This window comes from Lathyrus oleraceus, chromosome 2, assembly GCF_024323335.1.
Source record: "Lathyrus oleraceus cultivar Zhongwan6 chromosome 2, CAAS_Psat_ZW6_1.0, whole genome shotgun sequence".
NCBI classification, from domain to species: domain Eukaryota; kingdom Viridiplantae; phylum Streptophyta; class Magnoliopsida; order Fabales; family Fabaceae; genus Lathyrus; species Lathyrus oleraceus.
In genome coordinates this window covers 174,237,345-174,257,465 of record NC_066580.1, presented here as the reverse complement: position 1 = coordinate 174,257,465, position 20,121 = coordinate 174,237,345, and the positions used below count along the sequence as shown (strand labels likewise).

The 20,121-nt window shown below is 37.1% G+C and overlaps 4 protein-coding genes across 4 annotated transcripts; 3 read left to right on the top strand and 1 right to left on the bottom strand.

Moving 5' to 3' along the window:
* Nucleotides 1-929: 929 nt before the first annotated feature.
* Nucleotides 930-9,347, bottom strand: LOC127122490 (uncharacterized). Its single transcript, XM_051052815.1, has 2 exons — nucleotides 9,142-9,347; nucleotides 930-1,845 (listed from the first exon to the last, which is right to left on the bottom strand). Exons 1-2 carry the CDS (start codon nucleotides 9,345-9,347, stop codon nucleotides 930-932), a joined length of 1,122 nt encoding a protein of 373 aa, XP_050908772.1.
* A 905-nt stretch (nucleotides 9,348-10,252) lies between these two features.
* Nucleotides 10,253-12,011, top strand: LOC127118726 (purine permease 3). The gene is made up of 2 exons (XM_051048982.1): nucleotides 10,253-11,206; nucleotides 11,421-12,011. The coding sequence occupies exons 1-2, from the start codon at nucleotides 10,466-10,468 to the stop codon at nucleotides 11,760-11,762; spliced, it is 1,083 nt and encodes a 360-aa protein (XP_050904939.1). The 5' UTR covers nucleotides 10,253-10,465; the 3' UTR covers nucleotides 11,763-12,011.
* Nucleotides 12,012-13,778: 1,767 nt separating this feature from the next.
* Nucleotides 13,779-14,390, top strand: LOC127122489 (lisH domain-containing protein C1711.05-like). The gene is made up of 2 exons (XM_051052814.1): nucleotides 13,779-13,926; nucleotides 14,008-14,390. The coding sequence occupies exons 1-2, from the start codon at nucleotides 13,779-13,781 to the stop codon at nucleotides 14,388-14,390; spliced, it is 531 nt and encodes a 176-aa protein (XP_050908771.1).
* A 9-nt stretch (nucleotides 14,391-14,399) lies between these two features.
* On the top strand, nucleotides 14,400-14,915 carry LOC127122488 (uncharacterized mitochondrial protein AtMg00240-like). Its single transcript, XM_051052813.1, has one exon. The coding sequence runs from the start codon at nucleotides 14,400-14,402 to the stop codon at nucleotides 14,913-14,915; it is 516 nt and encodes a 171-aa protein (XP_050908770.1).
* Nucleotides 14,916-20,121: the final 5,206 nt, after the last annotated feature.

Below are 20,121 nucleotides of genomic sequence, written 5' to 3'. Positions count from 1 at the left end.
CTACTACTGCTGTTTTTCTGTGAGTAATCGATTATTGCTATTAGGGTAATCGATTACTGCTGCATTTTCTGCACTTTTGACTTCATCAAAAGTCACATCCCGGGTTATGACGATCTTCCGTTTTTTCCATCGAACAACTTGTACCCTCCAGTAGAGTGATATCATACAAATATCATCTTCTCACCCTTATCATCCAATTTCTTTCGAAGTTGGTCCGGTACATGACGATATGCAATCGATCCAAAAACGCGCAAATGATTCAAATTCGGTTTGAAGCCACTCCAAGCCTCTTCCGGTGTAAGTTTCTCCAGCTTCTTAGTGGGACACCTATTCAACAAGTAGGTGGTTGTATACACGGCCTCACCCCACAATTCCTTAGGCAAATTTTTCCCACAAAGCATACTACGCACCATGTTCATTATTGTATGATTTTTCCTCTTGGCAGCCCCATTTTGTTGAGGCGTATACGGAGGCACCACCTCACGTACAATTCCCTCAAGATCACAAAACTTCCCAAACTCACTAAAGGTATACTCACCTCCACCATCCGTTTTGAGAATTTTGAGCTTCCGACCGCTTTGGTGCTCCACCATGGATTTGAAATTCTTGAAAACTCCAAATACCTCATCTTTTCTCTTGATAAGATATGTCCAAAGCTTGCTACTAAAATCGTCAATGAACGTAACAAAATATCGATTGTCATCATAAGTCTCTACTTGCATCGGTCCGCAAACGTCGGAACATTCCACCTCAAGTAAGCCTTTGGTTCTTCGACCCATATCTTTGCTAAACACATTCTTGTGTTGTTTAGCCTTCACACATTCCTCACACAATTCAGTTGGAATACTAATGTGTGGCAGCCCCGTTACCGTTTCACTTTGTTGCAACTTTCTTAGATCCATAAAATTAAGGTGACCAAGATGGTAATGTCATAACCACTCATCTCTACTTTCCGCGGTAGCTAGACAATGATGCTCCATAACCTTTAACTCAACCTTAAAGGTTCTATTGGCAGTCATTGGCGCTTTTAGAATCAACACACCATTTGAATCCAAAACGCATAAAATCTTGTCCTCCAAACGAATTTTGTATCCTCTTTCAAGTAATTGGTCAATGCTTAAAAGATTACACTTAATTCCCGGTATATACAAGACATCTTTGATCCTTGAATGTCCATCATTCCTTTTTCCGATCAAAACATCTCCTACCCCTTCGGCACTTAAAGTGGTGTCGTCGGCAAATTTGACTTTACTTTTTGTCGCTTGATTGATTTGCACACACCAATCTCTTCGACCCGTCATATGTGTTGAACAACCGGAATCCAAGTACCACTCATCTCTCCCTTGGACTCCATCACGAACGGTAACCAATGCACTTCGATCCGAATGCATTTTCTCGCTATTTTCCGGGACGGTACAACTGTTGTCCCGCAAACTGTCACTACTGTGGCTGCTACCCGGAACATCCGTAATACCATAACTCTCCTCCGTGATCATTACTAGAAGTGTGTCCTCATCATCTACCTCTTCCCTAGCAATCTTGGCTTCATTATTGTGATTCTCATTCGATTTACCACGACACGAATTTGCAAAGTGTCCAAACTTTCTGCACTTGTAGCATTGCACCTTACTCACATCACGCTTCTTAAAACCATTGCTATGACCACTATCCTTGGAGCTACTTTCACCCTTTTCACTCGTCGAATGCTTTGAATTTTGAGAATCGTTTGAACCAAAATTCTGAAAATTTGATTTACCTCTCGCCGAAAATTTTCCTTTCGACCTCTTATTCTTTTCATTGAAACGCGCTTGCAGAGAAATCTCCGCTTTGGCTTTGTCGGCGCCTCTGATCGGTCACCATTTCCATTGAATTCCCACCGTTAATCCGACATATTTTCATCACTTTGGTAAGATTTATGGTTGTTTTTAGTTGCTTCGGAGTCATTTATCATGTTTTGTTGGTTTGGTATCGCATTGCATTCGATTACAAGTTTATGTCAAAAAGATCTCGTTTATGCTTCGTTTGGTAGTGTCATTGTTACAGGCCATTGCACAGGTTTAAAAGCAATAATGGTGAAGTTATGGATACCTAGAAAGGCAAAAATATGAAGAAACAGCAGGTCAACACGGGCACCCGTGTGCCACAACACTGCCCGTGTTGTTGATCAGGCAGAGCAAAATGGGAGAAGAAAAATAGAGATCAACACGGGCACCCGTGTGGTGACACACGGACGTGTTGTTTAAAACAGTGCATTAACACGGGCACCCGTGTGCCACAACACTGCCCGTGTTATTGGACAGCAGTTCAACACGGGCACCCGTGTGCCACAACACTGCCCGTGTTGTTGGACAGACAGAAAAACAGAGAGTTAACACGGGCACCCGTGTGTAGGAACACGGCCCGTGTTGATGCCCCTGTAACTTAATATGAAAATAATCATTTTGGAGAGCACACACGGGCACCCGTGTGTACACACACGGCCGTGTTGATTGAACGCAACTTGGAAACCCTACTTTTTGCTGTGTGAACCGATTCTGCTCATTAAGGGTAGTTTGGACCTTTTGCTTGGAAGAGATTCATCTTAAGCTATAAGAAGGCTTGGAAGAGAAAGAAGAAGGCACTTTTTGACGGACGAAAGAAAAGATTGCATTGGAGAAGATAGCTACTACGGAGGATTCGAAGACGGCGAGATTCAAAGGCATCAACCATTGAAGATCAAAATCTCCTAATTCTTTGTAATGTCTAACCTTTACGTTATGAATTCTTTAAGTACTATGAGAGGCTAAACCCCCTGATGCTAGGGGGGTGGTCCTGATGTTATCGCATGTTATGAATTTGAACAAATGATTTCTTGATTACTATGTTACTTATTTCAATTCAATTGTGTGATGTTATTATGCTTTTGTATCGGACAAATACAAATTGATTTATGACTTTCAATAACAGGATTGTGATTGTTAGGGTTTTCACACAATTGGGTTTATGAATGCATCATCTAGGACTAGTAACTTTCGTAAATCACCGTAAACCTTGATATTATGTATGATTAAAACCAATGCTTAATTGAATGGACATTTGAGTAAGAATTGGTAGTTTAATTGTTTCTTCCTTAAGGACTTAAGTAAGAACATTCTGAGGTTAGGTGATTGAATGTTTCATATGTATTAAGGAAATCTTGACTGAATTCATAACTGGTTACATCAACCACTCACCCTAGCATCTTTTATCGTAATCAATTATTTTTACTCTTTTTGTGTTTACTATTATAAATTCCAAAACAACGAAACCATTATCTTTTTGTTCTGATAGAATCAAATTAAAATAAGTATTTCCTACGCAATCCTTGAGATCGATACTTGGAAATAAAACTCCTTATTACTACATCGGTAAAAATAGTACACTTGCTATTTTTCCGATCAAGTTTTTGGCGCCGTTGCCGGGGATTGCCAAAATACCTATTTTAATTTTTATTCTATTGAAATTTTGTTGCTCGTCAACCAAAATTTTATCTGTGACAATCTTGTTAGTCAATTCTAATATTTGTCTAACTTGTGTATGCGAGGTAAGGCCTCAGCGGATTTTTCTTTTGACGCAGATCCCGAAAGAACTCTTCGCGCTAGACTAAGACAAGCTAAGCGAGAAAAACTGGAAATAGCAGAAAAAGCAGAGAAGAAAGTTGTTGCAGTGCACTCAGAGAATTCAGATTCAGAAGCAGAAACAACTTTCAAGGTCATGGCTGCAGAACCACCACCACCAGAGAGACTTCTCGGTGACTATGGTGGAAACAACATTGCGGATGGTCGTATGACAATTGTCAACCAACCGGTTAATGTGGAACAATTTTAGCTGCATCCCAGCACAATTAATCAACTCGAAAGGCGGTCCTTTTCTGGAAGAGTGAATGAAGATGCCAACAAGCATCTCCAAAGGTTTTTGACTATGAGCACAACGCTGAAAATGCCTGGACATAACGAAGAAGCAATAAGGCTTCGTATGTTCCCATTCACTTTAGCAGATGAAGCCGAAGAGTGGTTCCATTCCTTACCTGCTGGCAGTATCACTACATGGGAGCAGATGCAAACAGCATTCTTGCAGGAATATTTTCCCGCATCTGTGTCATTGAGAAAAAGATACGAGATCCTTAACTTCAAGCAGAAGGAGGGTGAGTCACTAGGATATGCCTATAAAAGATTCAAGAGAATCCTAGTGGCTTGTCCTACTCACAACATGGATGAAACTGAGCAGATACAAATGTTTGTTAATGGTCTTCGAATTCAAACGAGACAAATCCTTGACTCAGCAGCTGGTGGCTCAGCTAACTTTGCAACAGCCACCGGTATGAAGAAGATAATTGAAGAAATTGCCTCAAATGAGCATCTGGAGTTGTATGATAGGGTGTCAAGCAAATCTACGGTAATTGATTTGAAGCTTGAAACAAACAAACAGGTAAAAATTGAAGAAGCAGTTGCTGCAGAGGTGGAGAAAAGGTTGAAGGCACTAAACATAGGTGCTCAGAAAGTGGCTCAAGTACAACAGGCACCAAACGATGTGTGTTGCATTTGTAATGGACCACACAATACTGTTCATTGCTTTGCAACACCACAGCAGATAGAAGATATCAAGTTTTTAAAGCAAAACAATCCCTACTCCAACACCTACAATCCGGGGTGGAAGAATCACCCTAACTTTGCTTGGAAAGATCAGAAGGGGAATGTGCAACAGCAGGTACAAGGCCAATATCAAAACCAATATCTGCAACAACAACAACAAGTCCCAAAGAAGGCAGATTGGGAGATTGCAATTGAAAAGATGGCAGCTCAAAATATGCAATTTGAAGAAGAGACTAAAAACAATCAGAAGAATACCACCGCCTCCCTAAGGAATCTCGAAGTTCAGTTGGGACAGATAGCACAGCAACTGGCAAGTTCTCGAACACCAGGTTCCCTACCAAGTGAAACAATTCAAAATCCGAGAGGTCAGGAGAATGTTAATACTGTCACGACGACAGAGAAAAAGGTTGCAAAAAAGAAAAAAATGATATCACCGAGCGAGCCGACTAAAGAAGAAACTACAAAAGAAACTAAATCGGTGATTAAGTTGCCCTATCCTCAGAGAATGACAAAGAAGGAACCTAGTGAGTCGGACTTGGAGAAATTCATGACAATGTTTAAAAGGATTGGGGGTCATATGGCTTTGTTTGAAGCACTTGAAAGGATGCCCATGTACAAGAAATTCGTGGAAGAGGTAATGGCTGAAAAGAAACCAACCACTGAAGAACAGGTATCTGGTAAGGAACAATATAATGCAAACTCCCTGGAGCAGAACATTCCTAACAAACAGAAGGATCCAGGAACCGTCACAGTACCATGCACAATCAAAGAAAGAACCTTCAAAAAGGTACTAATAGATTCGGGAGCTAGTGTGAATCTGATGCCATTATCGGTCTATCACAGGCTGGGTATTAAAAACATCAGTGATATAAAGACCAATCTGAAGTTTGCGGATCACTCAAGAAAAGATGCATATGGTATAACTGAAGATGTGCTGGTAACAGTAGCGGACTTGACTTTCCCAGTCGATTTTGTAATCCTAGACATACCTGAAGACAATGAGGCACCCATCATTCTGGGTCGACCTTTCATGAAGACGAGTCGATGCAAGCACGACATGGATGAGTGCACGTTAACCTTGAAAGTTCACAACAAGGAAATAACATTGAATGCTATTGAAAACTAGGAGATGGAGGAAGATACAAAATCTCAGTATCAAGTAGGCTTAATCAGGACATTGAATACTATCAAAGGCTCACCACTGTCAGTAGCCACCCGAAATGGAAAGATTCTGAACATTGAAAGGATAGTTAAAAAGGAATCGTGGCACAAAGGAGTCCACACTGATAAAAGAGACAACGTCTGTGTTGTAGACAAAAGGTGCAACAAGGTTTTGAACTTGAAATACCCCCCATGATAAGGGAAATGAATCGTCGAGCCATGCGACGTTAAACGAAGCGCTTCGTGGGAGGCAACCCACGCGTTTGATTTCTAATTTATTGCGTTTTTATTTTTCTTTGTGTGTGCTAAAATTTTGTGTAGGGGAGGAGGAGAATTAAAAGGGCAAAGTCACAAACACCTCCAAATGGAAGGAAACCACACAAGTGCAGTAAACCAACATTAGTCGCTGTGAGTCCCCTTTGTATCTGGATTTAAACATTGAGGTCAATGTTTAGTTCAGGTGTGGGGGGGTTTTTCCTTTCATGTTTTATTTCCATCGCTTTTGTTTTGTTGTCGTCGTATTGTTTTGTTTGCTTTCGTTGTTTACTTGTGTGTACAGAGTGATGAGAAATGGTTGGACGAATCCGGGATCAATGATAGTGGATGAAAGACACCCCTCATACTTATTCTGATAAGGCACCCCGGAAGTTGATGCAACCATGAGAAAATAAGTCGGACACAATTTGGGGACACCAGACCAAGAGAGCGGTAGGGAAAAACCAAGTCAGAAAAGAACCACATAACACGAGGAGGCTTCAGAGCTTGCAAGCTAACCAACATGGTGAGATCACAAAAAGCCAAACACTAAATATCAGCATGAAAGTTCAGCCATGTATGACTTTATCACTCTAATTTTGCGTATGTCCTGTTGACACGTCACAACATGACAACACACACTAAGGCAAGTTGTTTGTTTAGCCAGGGCCTTTCTAACCATCCCTATCTGTATGTTTCCCTTCGTGAACCCCGTTGAGCCTTAGCCATTTTATTCATCATAAACCCCCTGTTAACTATTAAGCATTATTCATCATAAACCCCCTGTTAACTTTTAATTATTCATTTTTTTCCATAACTTGGTATGATTGTGTGAATTGCAAGATGTGCAATAAAACTAAGTTTGGGGTGGAAATCTTGAAAGAGAAGGCAAGTGCATAATAAGAGAGCAGACAAAAAGAAAAATAGTATGTATGTTCTATTAAAAAAAAAAAGAAGAGAAAAATGCATTTGCCGAGACTTAAGACTCTAACACCTATAAAATGCTCGAAAAATTTGAGTAGAAAAAGAGTCAAAAGAGTGAAATTAACCCCCAGAGTATACGTGATGCACGAGAAAAAGAGAAAGAAAAATCACACAACATGACTGTCGAGTTCAAAACCCTTTGTTATCCATTTTTTTTGTTTATCCCACCGTACCCAAGCCCCGTTACAACCCAAAAAGACCTCGTAAAGTGTGTGGAATCTGTTGTTGTCGTGACATTAGAATGTATTCAAATTTAAGAGTTTGGTATTGCATACTGTGCTGTGAGTGTACACACCTAACCCTGAGAGATGTTGTGAGTGTGTGAAAAGCTTGCAGGTGACGAGGTTTCTGATGTGGAAATGTGGTAAACTGCCTGAATCGGAGAGACCTGAAACTCGATTGGAAAGGAAGAACACAAATGGTGAAAGACTAGGTTGCATTGTGGAAAATGAATTCGGGGGTGACCTTTGTTTGGACTCAATACATCACTTGAGGACAAGCAATGAGACAAGTTTGGGGTTGTGATCGGTCACCATTTCCATTGAATTCCCACCGTTAATCCGACATATTTTCATCACTTTGGTAAGATTTATGGTTGTTTTTAGTTGCTTCGGAGTCATTTATCATGTTTTGTTGGTTTGGTATCGCATTGCATTCGATTACAAGTTTATGTCAAAAAGATCTCGTTTATGCTTCGTTTGGTAGTGTCATTGTTACAGGCCATTGCACAGGTTTAAAAGCAATAATGGTGAAGTTATGGATACCCAGAAAGGCAAAAATATGAAGAAACAGCAGGTCAACACGGGCACCCGTGTGCCACAACACTGCCCGTGTTGTTGATCAGGCAGAGCAAAATGGGAGAAGAAAAACAGAGATCAACACGGGCACCCGTGTGGTGACAGACGGCCGTGTTGTTTAAAACAGTGCATTAACACGGGCACCCGTGTGCCACAACACTGCCTGTGTTGTTGGACAGCAGTTCAACACGGGCACCCGTGTGCCACAACACTGCCCGTGTTGTTGGACAGGCAGAAAAACAGAGAGTTAACACGGGCACCCGTGTGTAGGAACACGGCCCGTGTTGATGCCCCTGTAACTTAATCTGATAATAATCATTTTGGAGAGCACACACGGGCACCCGTGTGTACACACACGGCCGTGTTGATTGGACGCAACTTGGAAACCCTACTTTTTGCTGTGTGAACCGATTCTGCTCATTAAGGGTAGTTTGGACCTTTTGCTTGGAAGAGATTCATCTTAAGCTATAAGAAGGCTTGGAAGAGAAAGAAGAAGGCACTTTTTGACGGACGAAAGAAAAGATTACATTGGAGAAGATAGCTACTACGGAGGATTCGAAGACGGCGAGATTCAAAGGCATCAACCATTGAAGATCAAAATCTCCTAATTCTTTGTAATGTCTAACCTTTACGTTATGAATTCTTTAAGTACTATGAGAGGCAAAACCCCCTGATGCTAGGGGGTGGTCCTGATGTTATCGTATGTTATGAATTTGAACAAATGATTTCTTGATTACTATGTTACTTATTTCAATACAATTGTGTGATGTTATTATGCTGTTGTATCGGACAAATACAAATTGATCTATGACTTTCAATAACAGGATTGTGATTGTTAGGGTTTTCACACAATTGGGTTTATGAATGCATCATCTAGGACTAGTAACTTTCGTAAATCACCGTAAACCTTGATATTATGTATGATTAAAACCAATGCTTAATTGAATGGACATTTGAGTAAGAATTGGTAGTTTAATAGTTTCTTCCTTAAGGACTTAAGTAAGAACATTCTGAGGTTAGGTGATTGAATGTTTCATATGTATTAAGGAAATCTCGACTGAATTCATAATTGGTTACATCAACCACTCACCCTAGCATCTTTTATCGTAATCAATTATTTTTACTCTTTTTGTGTTTACTATTATAAATTCCAAAATAATCAAACCATTATCTTTTTGTTCTGATAGAATCAAATTAAAATAAGTATTTCCTACGCAATCCTTGAGATCGATACTTGAAAATAAAACTCCTTATTACTACATCGGTAAAAATAGTACACTTGCTATTTTTCCGATCAGCCTCTCTCATCCATCCTTTGTTCATGTGCCTCTAACGAACTTTGCAATTCATCCTTGCTCAAAGTTGTTAGATCCTTTGATTCTTCAATAGCCACAACTATGTTGTCAAAACGCGACGTTAACGAACGCAATACTTTCGATACAACATTCTGCTCAAGAATCGTTTCCCCACAAGATTTGATTTGATTAACTAACTGGGTAATGCGCGTAATGTAGTCGTTGATCGTTTCTTTGTCTTCCATTTGTGTTAACTCGAATTGTTGCTTGTAAGTTTGTAACCTTACAACCTTCGCTTTGACGGCACCGACATATGCTTTCTCCAAGATTTCTCATGCTTGCTTTGCCGATTCACAATCGCCAACCTTCTCGAAATTGTCGTTATCAACACACGAATGAATCAAGAATAGGGTTTTGTAATCCTTCTTCTTCTCTTCTTTGTGTGTAGCTCTTTGAATGTCGGTAGCCTCTGTCTCTAATTGTGTAACTCCATTGACGACGATCTCAAGCACCTCTTGATAACCAAACAAGACCCTCATTTGTTTTGCCCATTTATCATAGTTCTTCGAATCAAGAATCGGGAGATTGGTGGGAATTCGATCATTGGAAACGGTTGGCATTGTTGCAGCGGATTAGGATCGATAACTCAGGCTCTTGATGCCAAATGTTAGAACATAAAACTCAAATTGAAAGTTTGACAAGGGTGGAAGAAAAGAAAATTGGGAAAGATGAAGATGAAAGAGAATTAAAGAAAATAGAGTAATATTTGATGAATATTAATTTTTGCATTAATTTTGAATTGGGAATATTACAAGAGTAAAATGATGCAACTCAAAAATACAAACTAAAATGACTCTATAAATAAATTATGTTAGTTTTGGAAGGATAAAAATAGAATTTAATTGCAATTAACGACGACTAGGTATGAATTTTACGGTACTATTCAAAGATTTACATAGTTTTGAAACAAAAATTAGATTGAGTTTGAACGCCTATGAATATAAGACATTAGTGATATAAAGAGAAAGAGAAAATCAAACATTACCGGCATAAGTCACTTGGAAAAAATTAGCATTTAGTAAGTGGACTCTAATGAGTCTAATGCGATAAAAAGACTCAAACAAATGCAACGATGATCATATATGATTATTGGCTCCATAATCACTTGGAAAAGATTATTATTATTGAAAAAGACATTACAGTGTGGATTCGATATTGACACTCAATGATTACTTTATCAATATACAATATTCTCAGAAAATATCTAATCTTTTGACTAGTCACCACTTCAAATCCATTCTTCTTTCCTTATGTTAAGACACACACAAAAGAAGAAGAAACGCAAAAATATCATCAAGCAACCATGGTAGAAAGAATAAGCCAAGAAAAAGAAGAAGAAAACGAAAGAAGAAGCATGAAGAAACTCCTTCTAATACTAAACTCAATCCTCTTAGCCATAGGAACATGCGGTGGCCCACTAGTAATGCGTCTATACTTCATCCATGGCGGCAACCGCGTCTGGCTCTCAAGCTTCCTCGAGACATCTGCCTTCCCAATAATCCTCATTCCGTTAACCATCTCTCACATCCACAACCGTTACAATAACCCTAATGGACCAAACACCTTTGTCTCAATGAAATCACCTTTGTTTTTCGCCTCCGCCGTCATCGGAATCCTCACCGGTCTCGACGACTACCTCTACGCCTGCGGCATAAAGCGTCTCCCGGTGTCGACTTCTTCCTTAATCCAATCCTCGCACTTAGCTTTCACTGCCGTTTTCGCTTTTCTGGTTGTGAAGCATAAGTTTACGGCGTATTCTGTTAATTCTATTGTGTTGTTGACGCTTGGAAGTGTGGTTTTGGCTTTGAACTCTAAGGGTGGGGATCGTCTTGTTGGGGAGTCGAGTAAGGAGTATGTGATTGGTTTTGTGATGATATTGGCTTCGGCTGCTTTGTATGGATTTGTTTTGCCGTTGATGGAGTTGGTTTATAAAAAGAGTAAACAAGTTATTAGTTATTCTCTTGTTATGGAGATTCAGCTTGTTATGTGCTTCTTTGCTACTTTGTTTTGTGTTGTTGGGATGTTCATAGACAATGATTTTAAGGTGATATATCTCTTTCCTTATCTAACTATATTATGGTGTCGACGTGTATGTGATATGTCATATCATAATATTTGTATTCGAGTCTATTATAGCACTTTAAAGGTAAATAAATAAAATGATGTGAATTCGAATGCGCAGATTTGTAAATTGATATTTTGTACTACTATCAACTGAATTGACTTAATATTTGATAAATTATGTTGCAATTTTGAAGGTGATTCCAAGAGAAGCAAGAGAGTTTAAGCTAGGGGAAACAAAGTACTATGTTGTGTTAGTGTGGAGTGCTATAATGTGGCAGTTTTTCTTCTTAGGAGTGATTGGAGTTATTTTTTGCTCCTCGTCTTTATTGTCTGGTGTTATAATTGCTGCGTTTCTTCCCATAACTGAAGTTTTAGCTGTTATTGTCTACAAAGAGAGTTTTCAAGCAGAGAAAGGGGTTGCTTTGGCGCTTTCTCTTTGGGGTTTTGTGTCTTACTTTTATGATGAGATTAAAGAAGCAAGAAAAACGAAAAGTAGAGAAACGGAACTGCCTCAAAGTCATCACTCCATCGCATGATTGCAAGAAATGTTGTTGTTGGTGTTTTTGATTGGTTTTGCTATCTAGTCTTACTTTTGAATTGTCAATATTGTTGGCTAGATTTGTCCCACACAAACTTCATGATAACCACAAAATAGGTGAAGCCATTTTGTCACTCATGAATATTGTAGTACATAATCTAAGTATAGGGGGAAAATAGGTTTTATACTAATATTATGAATATTAATTAATCAATAATATGTGATGGAGAAAAATATGTTATAACAATGCATTACTTTTTGTCCTGTTTTTGTTTTGTTCTGCACACATTTTTAAGTATTCTTTCTTACAAAACGGGAATGTGTACTAGGATAGATTCCAAACATTAGCTCTGTCTGCGACATACGACATACATTAGCTCGGTCCGAATAACATACTTAATCAAAATCAAAATACCATATGTTATGAACTAAAATTATATATTATTACATCAAAACTAAAATGAAATATATTTTATATATTATTACATCAAATAAAAAAACAGTCAACCGACAAAATTAGTATGTTAAATCATAAATTTAAAGGAAGTAAAATGCACAACATGAATTAACGTCTTTAAATATATGATCGTTAAACATCTATAAGTTGAAATAATAATACTTGTTAGTATAACACTGGTCGGTGTTAGAAGTAATTCATTTTTAACATTAGTAGTATTTATTTTGTTAAACTTAACCTAGCTAGTGTAGGTTAGCATGTTGCCTACGTGACATTATTAGTTGTGTATATATAGTGTTGTAGTTGTCAACAGTTGTATCCACTAAGTATTGTAGTGCAGTGTGTGTGCAACCAATTTCTATGTGTAACCATTTTAGCATAGTAGTGAAAGTTTCTTAGAATTTTTTCTTCTCTCTCTTCTTCCATCTTCATCTTTTTCACCTTGTGCAACAACAATTGGTATCTAGAACTCTAGTTCAGATCCACAAGGAAACACGAGTGAATGGTGAGGCGTTGTGTGATTGATTGTGTTTCTTAAGTTTGTGTTGAACTTTTGATTGGAATCGTAACATAATCACATTTCTTGATTCTGCGGGATTGGGAAACACTAGTGTTTGGTGAGATCTGAGTTTTGCATAAGATTGAAGATAAACGGAAATGAAAATTTGAGTATCAAGCTTCCAGTGTTCGATGGCAAGAACTGGAATCGTTGGATGATTCAGATGCGTGTGTTGTTTGGCACTCAAGATGTTTTTGATCTCGTCAACGACGGTTACGTTCTGGTTGCACTTCCAGAAAATGCAACGGACGAGCAGAGAAATGCTCAGCGTGATCGAAGAAAGAAGGATCAGAAGGCATTGTTCTACATCCATCAGTGTGTGGATGTGAATGTGTTTGAGAAAATTGTTGATTCGACGATGGCAAAGGCTGTGTGGGACACATTAGTACGGTACTACGACGATGATGCATTAGTGAATAAGGTAAAGCTTTAGTATTTACGTAAGCAGTATGAGAATCTCAGTATGAAGAACAATGAGAATGTATCTGACTACATCTCCATAGTGATTCTGATTACAAATGAGATAAATTTGTGTGGATAAAATCTCTATAAAGAAAGTATCATTGAGAAGGTACTTAGATCTCTTACTCCTCAATTTGATTACATCATTGTAGCAATTGAACGTTCTAAGGATCTGAGCATCATGAGAGTTAAAAAGCTGTAAAGTAGTCTAGAGGCGCAAGAGTTGTGTTTGACTGAAAGAACCTTTGAGAGAGAGGTAGAACAAGCTCTAAAGACTTCTTTTGTCAAGAAGGACCAGAAGAAATCTTGGTCAGAGGCCAAGAAAAAAACATGGTAGGTCTCAGGAGTCTGAAGCCTTAAATCCCGATGAGAAGAAACATCGGAAGGTAAGGGAGAAACTTGACAAGAGAATTGTTCAATGCTACTATTGTAATAGGTTTGGCCACTTTGCTAAGCATTGTTGGTCAAAAAAGGAATGAAATTCAGAAGAAGCAAACATACCCAGAGGAGATTATGATGATGAACCTATGTTATTGATGGCTTATGAATCTGATGATGATGAACTTATGCAATTGACATTTTTTGATTCGGAATATGAGTCTGAGTCAGAAGATGACTCTGAATCTGAAGTCAAGTTTGATTCTGAATATGAGTCAGAATCAGAAGATGAGTTAGAGTCTGAAGGTTCTAAAGAAGAGTCAGGATTTAAGGGTTCTGAAGATGAGTCAGAGTCGTAAGATGACTCTGAAGCTGAAGATGATTCAGAGTCTCAAGGTGACTCTGAAGATGAAGAAGACTCTGAAGGTGAGTCTGATAATGAAGATGAATTTGATTCTGATCCATATTCTGATGGTGATTCAGACTCTGGTGGAGATCCAAACTCTGCGAATATTTCAGACTCTGAAGGTGGTCATGCCTCTGAAGGTGGTACTTATGGGATTCCAACATCTGATATTGTTCCAGCGTTCGAAGGAGATTCTGAACAAGTTCATAGGCTACAAAGAATTAGACAAATACCAAGAAGATTTGCAAATTTTAACATGCTGCAAGATATTGAATTAGACTATGAAGGAGAAGCCGTTCAGTGTGTCATGTTAGAAGACTTTAAACTAGTGAGTATTGAAGAAGCTCTCAAAAAGAAAGTGTGACTAAAGGCCATGAAGTGTGAACTTGAGATTTTGAAGAGATTTGACTTGCTAAATTGGAAGGTTGTTGTCACAGCATCAGAAACAAATCACAAATTGGATTCTGATTCTGAAGGTGATGATGTAGATGCCACAAATTTCAATCAGGTGGTTGGCTCTCTGGGGTATTTGTGTAATACCATACCTGACATTTGCTATGCAATTGGAATTGTTAGTAGGTTCATGAGTAAGCCAAAGTGGTATCATTACCAAGCTGCTGTCAGGATTCTGAGGTATATAAAGGGGACTCTAAAGTATGGAGTTATGTTCCCTTATGGAGAAAAGACTAATCCAGAGCTGATGTATTACTCAGACTCTGATTGGTGTGGAGACAGGGTTGACGAAAGAAATACTTCTGGATACTTGTTTAAGTTTCTGGAAGTCATATTTCTTGGTGTTCCAAGAAGCAACCAGTTGTTACTTTGCCAAACTATGAAGCTGAATATATTCCAGGTGTTGTGGTTGCATGTCAAGTTGTTTGGCTTTTGAATTTACTGCGGAATTTGAAGATCAAGGTAAACGAGCCTCTGAAGTTGATGATTGATAACAAGTTGCAATCAACCTTGCCAAGAACTCAGTGTTGCATGGGAGAAGCAAACATATTTAGACTAAGTATCATTTCCTGAGAAGTCGGGTTCAGAATGGAGTGCTAAAAGTTATGCACCGTAGCACCCAAAAGCAGCTGGCAGATGTTCTGACTATAGCGATCAAGACTGGTCAATTTCTCCACTTGAGGAATGGAATTGGTATTGTTAGTTTTTATTAGCTGATTATGAATTAAGGGATGATGTTAGAAGTAATTCATTTTCAGCATTACTAGTATTTGTTTTGTTAAGCTTAACCTAGCTAGTGTAGGTTAGCATGTTGTCTACGTGGAATTATTATTTGTGTATATATAGTATTATAGTAACAATTGTATCCACTGAATATTATAGTGTAGTGTGTGTACAACCAATTTCTATGTGTAACCGTTTTAGCAGAGTAGTGGAAGTTTGTTAGAATTTGTTATTCTCTCTCTGTCTTCTTTCATCTTCATCTTTTTCACCTTATGCACCATCAGTCGGCGCACATGTAGAAACACTTAGAAATAATAACAAATAATAAATTATGAATAAACAATAAAAAAAATATCTACTTGTTAGTCTTCCTGTATCCCTTCTTGATTATAATGAAGAATACACTACTACAAATAATACATTTTATGACAATGATTTCATGGTACATACCGAAAAATTGAGGTATAATTCCTGAAAGTGCCCTTTTTTTTGTTAAAAAATTTACAATATATTTTGTCGGTTATTTGGAAAATCAAGGGGTAAACTTATTCGGTCTACATGCTTCAAATCTCATCAGCTTTAGTTTATATTTTTATCTAATTAAAAATGTGGCACATTCTTGAATATTTTATTTCAATATAAAAATATGTCACTTTTCACCTCGATGTTCTTTCCAACAGAGGTGAATATTTTCACTTATATATATATATATATATATATATATATATATATATATATATATATATATATATATATATATATATATATAATATATATATATATATATATATATATATATATATATATATAATATATATATATATATATATATATATATATATATATATATATATATATATATATATATAACTTTAGCTTATAACATTCAATTTCAGTTGTCTAAACAACACAAACAGAACCTTAACGAAGAGCCCTTAACAAAAGAGCAATAAACAACGAGAGCAATAAACACATATCATCTTCAATATGAAGATGTTATGTGTTTAGTACTCTCGTTTTTTCTTCAGAGATTCAAATCATTTTTTTACTTCTTCTTCATAGATCTGGTACATCAAACATCGCTACTCATATTGTTGTCATATTTTTGTTGTTGTGTTGTTGAGATCTGAAACCCTAGAGGTTTTCTTGTTGTTTTTGTGGTTATTATTGATGTTATTTTTGTCGATGTTGTTGTTATTGTTGTTGAGACCCTAAATCCTAAAGGTTGTTTGTGTATGTTTTTGTTCTTGATGTTGTTGTTGATATTATTGTTGATGTTGTTCTTGATGTCATTCTTGTTGTTGTTGTTCTTTGTGCGTCTCTCGTATTTTTCCGTCGAGTTGAGTTTATTATATCTAATATGGATTGTTTGTTTCATTAATTCCTTTTTGAACATAAACCTATTAAATTGATTTTGGAAATAATCATATGAAAAATTATATTATATATGAACTTTATCTTACATTGATTAATGATCTTCTAGCATTCTGCAACTCATAATTTATCTTATTTTATCGTTAAAATCTCTCCAATACTTCTAATTTTCATTCAACTTTTTCCATATTTGTTTATTTTTCAAAGCATCAAATCTTATGATTTCAAGAATGAATTAGTAGAAAAGAAAGTGTTGAATAAATAACTTGAAATATTAAAGATATTTTAACTATAAAAGAGTGTGAGATGAGTTATAAGTTTTAGAATGCTTCAAAATCATTAATCAATATAAGTTGTTCTTCAAATATAACACAATTATTCATATAATTATTTTTCTAACCAATTTTGAGAAGTTATATATTCATTATAGGGTTTAGTGAAATAAGCAATCAATATAAGATTTAATAAACTCAAAATCATTTTACCCCTTAATTTTATAAGATAACTGAAGTGAAAGTTATTGGTGCACAAGGTTGAAGATGAAAAAAATGATGGAAGAGAAATAGAGAGAAAATTGCAACTAACTTTGTGGATGAAAAATTGAATATCAAATTTTGTCACAACTGAACTAGATTAAGTATTTATACAATCAAAGTCAGACAAATGAAATTCAAATTAATCTTAAATGCAACTTAAATGAATCTGAATTATATATAACACCATCCCTTAATTCATATTCAGCTAATCAAAACCAATAACACCAATTTCATCTCTCAAATGGATAAAGTGTTCAGTCTTGATTGTTTTGGTCATAACACTTGTTATCTACTTCTGAGTGTTACAGTGAACAACTTCAAGCACTCCACTATGAATTTGATTTCTCAGAAAGTGAAATTATGTGTCAATGTGCTCGCTTCTTCCATGCAGCACTGGATTCTTTGCACGACTTATTGTTGATTTATTGTCAATCATTAACTTCACAGATTTGTTCACCTTGATCTTCAGACCCTGCAGCAAGTTCAGAATTCACAGAACTTGACAAGAAGACAAAGCACATGCAATGTACTCAGCTTCACAGTTTGACAATGCAACCATTGGTTGCTTCTTGGAGAACCAAGAAATAGGACCTCCCAGATACTCTAAAACAATATCCATAAGTACTTCTTTTATCAACTCTGTCTCCATACAATCAGAGTCTAAATATCATATCATCTTTGAATCAGATTCAGCACCAGAAGAGAACAAAACTCCATACTTCAGTGTCCCCTTAATATACCTCAGTATCCTGACAACAACTTGGTAATGTGACCACTTTGGTTTGTTCATAAATCTACTCAACATTCCAACAACATAGCAAATGTCGGGTCTGGTATTGCAAAGATGTCTCAATGAGCCCACTAACTATTTAATATTTTTAGCATCTACATCATCACTCTCAACATCAGAATCTAGCTTGTGATTTGTTTCAGCATGTGTGATTGCAGACTTACGATTTGTTAGCTTAAATATCTTCAGAAGCTCAAGTTCATACTTCAGCTGATGCAAAATTATACCTTTATCAAATTACAAAATCTTCATCCCTAGAAAATATACCATATTTCCTAGATCAGTCATCTCAAACACATTCACCAGCACCTTTTTGAACTTAGTTATCTCATCTGAACAGCTCCCAGTTAGCAATATGTCATCAACATAGAGGCACACCAGAATCATATTGTTATCAGATGTATGTTGAACATAAACACCATACTCCATCTCACAATTTTTGAATCCTTGAAACATGAAAAATGAATCGATTTTTAGATTCCAGACTCTAAGAGCTTATTTTAGTCCAAACAAGGCTTTATGCAACTTGGACATCATCCCTTCCTGATTCTTTTTCACAAATCCAGGTGGTTGTGACACATAAACTTCCTCTTGTAAAAGACCATTCAAAAATGCAGATTTCACATCTAAATGCATCATAGGCCAATTTCTATTAGGAGTTATAGGAATCACCAGTATGATTGTTTCATGTCTAGTTACAGGCGCAAACACCTCAAAGTAATCTAATCCATATTTCTATAGAAATCCTATAGCTACTGACCTTGTTTTCTATTTGTCAATTCATCCATCTAACTTCAGTTTCACCTTGTAAACCCATCTCACACTGATGGCTTTCTTATTCTTTGAAAGCTCAGTCAACTCTTAAGTCTTGTTTCTTTCTATAGCCTTAATTTCTTCTTTCATGGCCTTCATCCATGCTTTCTTCTTGAAAGCTTCTTCAGTACTAACTGGTTCAGAGTCTACCAACATGGCACACTAAATGACTTCCCTTTCAAAGTCTATCTCAATGTCTTGTAACATGTCAAACTTCGCAAATCTTCTTGGTATTTGCTTGATTCTGTGTGGTCTCTAAACTTGTTTGGACTCTTCTTCAGATGATAGAACAGTATCAAATGTTGGACTACCTCCAGAGTCTGGTCCACCTTCAAAGGCATGATTACCACTAGGGTATGGATCATCATCCCAATCTGGACCAGAATCAGATTAACCTTCAGAGTCTGACTCGCCTTCATACTCTACTTCAGCATCAGAGTCACCTTCAGACTCTGACTCTTCTTCAGAGGCATAATCTCCTTCAGAGGCATATTCTCCTTCAGAGGCATATTCTCCTTCAGAGTCTGAAATATCTTAAGAAATTAACTCAAGTGCTAACATTGTACCAGAGTTGGATTGAGACTTGCTCCAATCCCATGTTTTCGTTTCCTTCACAATCACATCTCTATTGAATTCAACTTTGTTGGTGACAAGACAGTAAACCTTATAAGCACTTGTAATGTGGTACCTAATCAGTAACATTACTTTGCTTCTATCATCCAGCTTCTTTCTAGTAGCACCTGGAACATATTTGTAACAAACAGAACCAAATATTCTAAAATGACTCACACTTTGCTTATCACCAGTCCACTTCTTAAAAGGAATAATTTCCTTCAGCATCTTAGTTGGACACTTGTTGAGCACAAATGTTACAGTGGAAATAGCTTCACCCCATAATGTGTGAGAGAGCTTCTTCTCCTTCAGCATGCTCCTTGTCATATCAAGCAAAGTTTTATTTCTTCTTTCAGTAAGACCATTGTGTTAAGGAGTGTATGGAGCAGTAACTTCATGCTCAATTTAGTTCTCCTCGCATTATTTCTTGAACTCTGTAGAGTTGTACTCACCTCCAGCATTAGTTCGGAGAATTTTTAACTTCTGACCACTTTATTTTTCAGCTTTTACCTTGAACTTTTAAACTCAACAGACACATCATGCTTAAACCTGGTGAGTCTTACCCATGTCATTCTTGTGAACTCGTCCATAAATGACACAAAGTAAATTTTTCATCCAAGTGAAGGTACATAGAATGGTCCACACACATAAGAATGCACTACTCTTAAATCATGTTTTACTCTTGAAGCCACTTCTGATGCAAATGGTGATCTAGTTTGTTTGCTTTTCATGCATATCTCACACGACTTCTCAGGCTTCACAATCTTAGGAATTCCATGTATCAGCTTCTTAGA

Coding starts and splice junctions, on each gene's coding strand:
- LOC127122490 (XM_051052815.1), bottom strand. CDS start 9,347: ATGGAAGACAAAGAAACGATCAACGACTACATTACGCGCATTACCCAG. Junction 1,846..9,141: donor AAGGATGAATTGCAAAGTTC/GTTAGAGGCACA, acceptor GTGACCGATCAG/AGGCGCCGACAAAGCCAAAG.
- LOC127118726 (XM_051048982.1), top strand. CDS start 10,466: ATGGTAGAAAGAATAAGCCAAGAAAAAGAAGAAGAAAACGAAAGAAGA. Junction 11,207..11,420: donor TCATAGACAATGATTTTAAG/GTGATATATCTC, acceptor GCAATTTTGAAG/GTGATTCCAAGAGAAGCAAG.
- LOC127122489 (XM_051052814.1), top strand. CDS start 13,779: ATGGCTTATGAATCTGATGATGATGAACTTATGCAATTGACATTTTTT. Junction 13,927..14,007: donor AGATGAGTTAGAGTCTGAAG/GTTCTAAAGAAG, acceptor AAGATGATTCAG/AGTCTCAAGGTGACTCTGAA.
- LOC127122488 (XM_051052813.1), top strand. CDS start 14,400: ATGAAGTGTGAACTTGAGATTTTGAAGAGATTTGACTTGCTAAATTGG.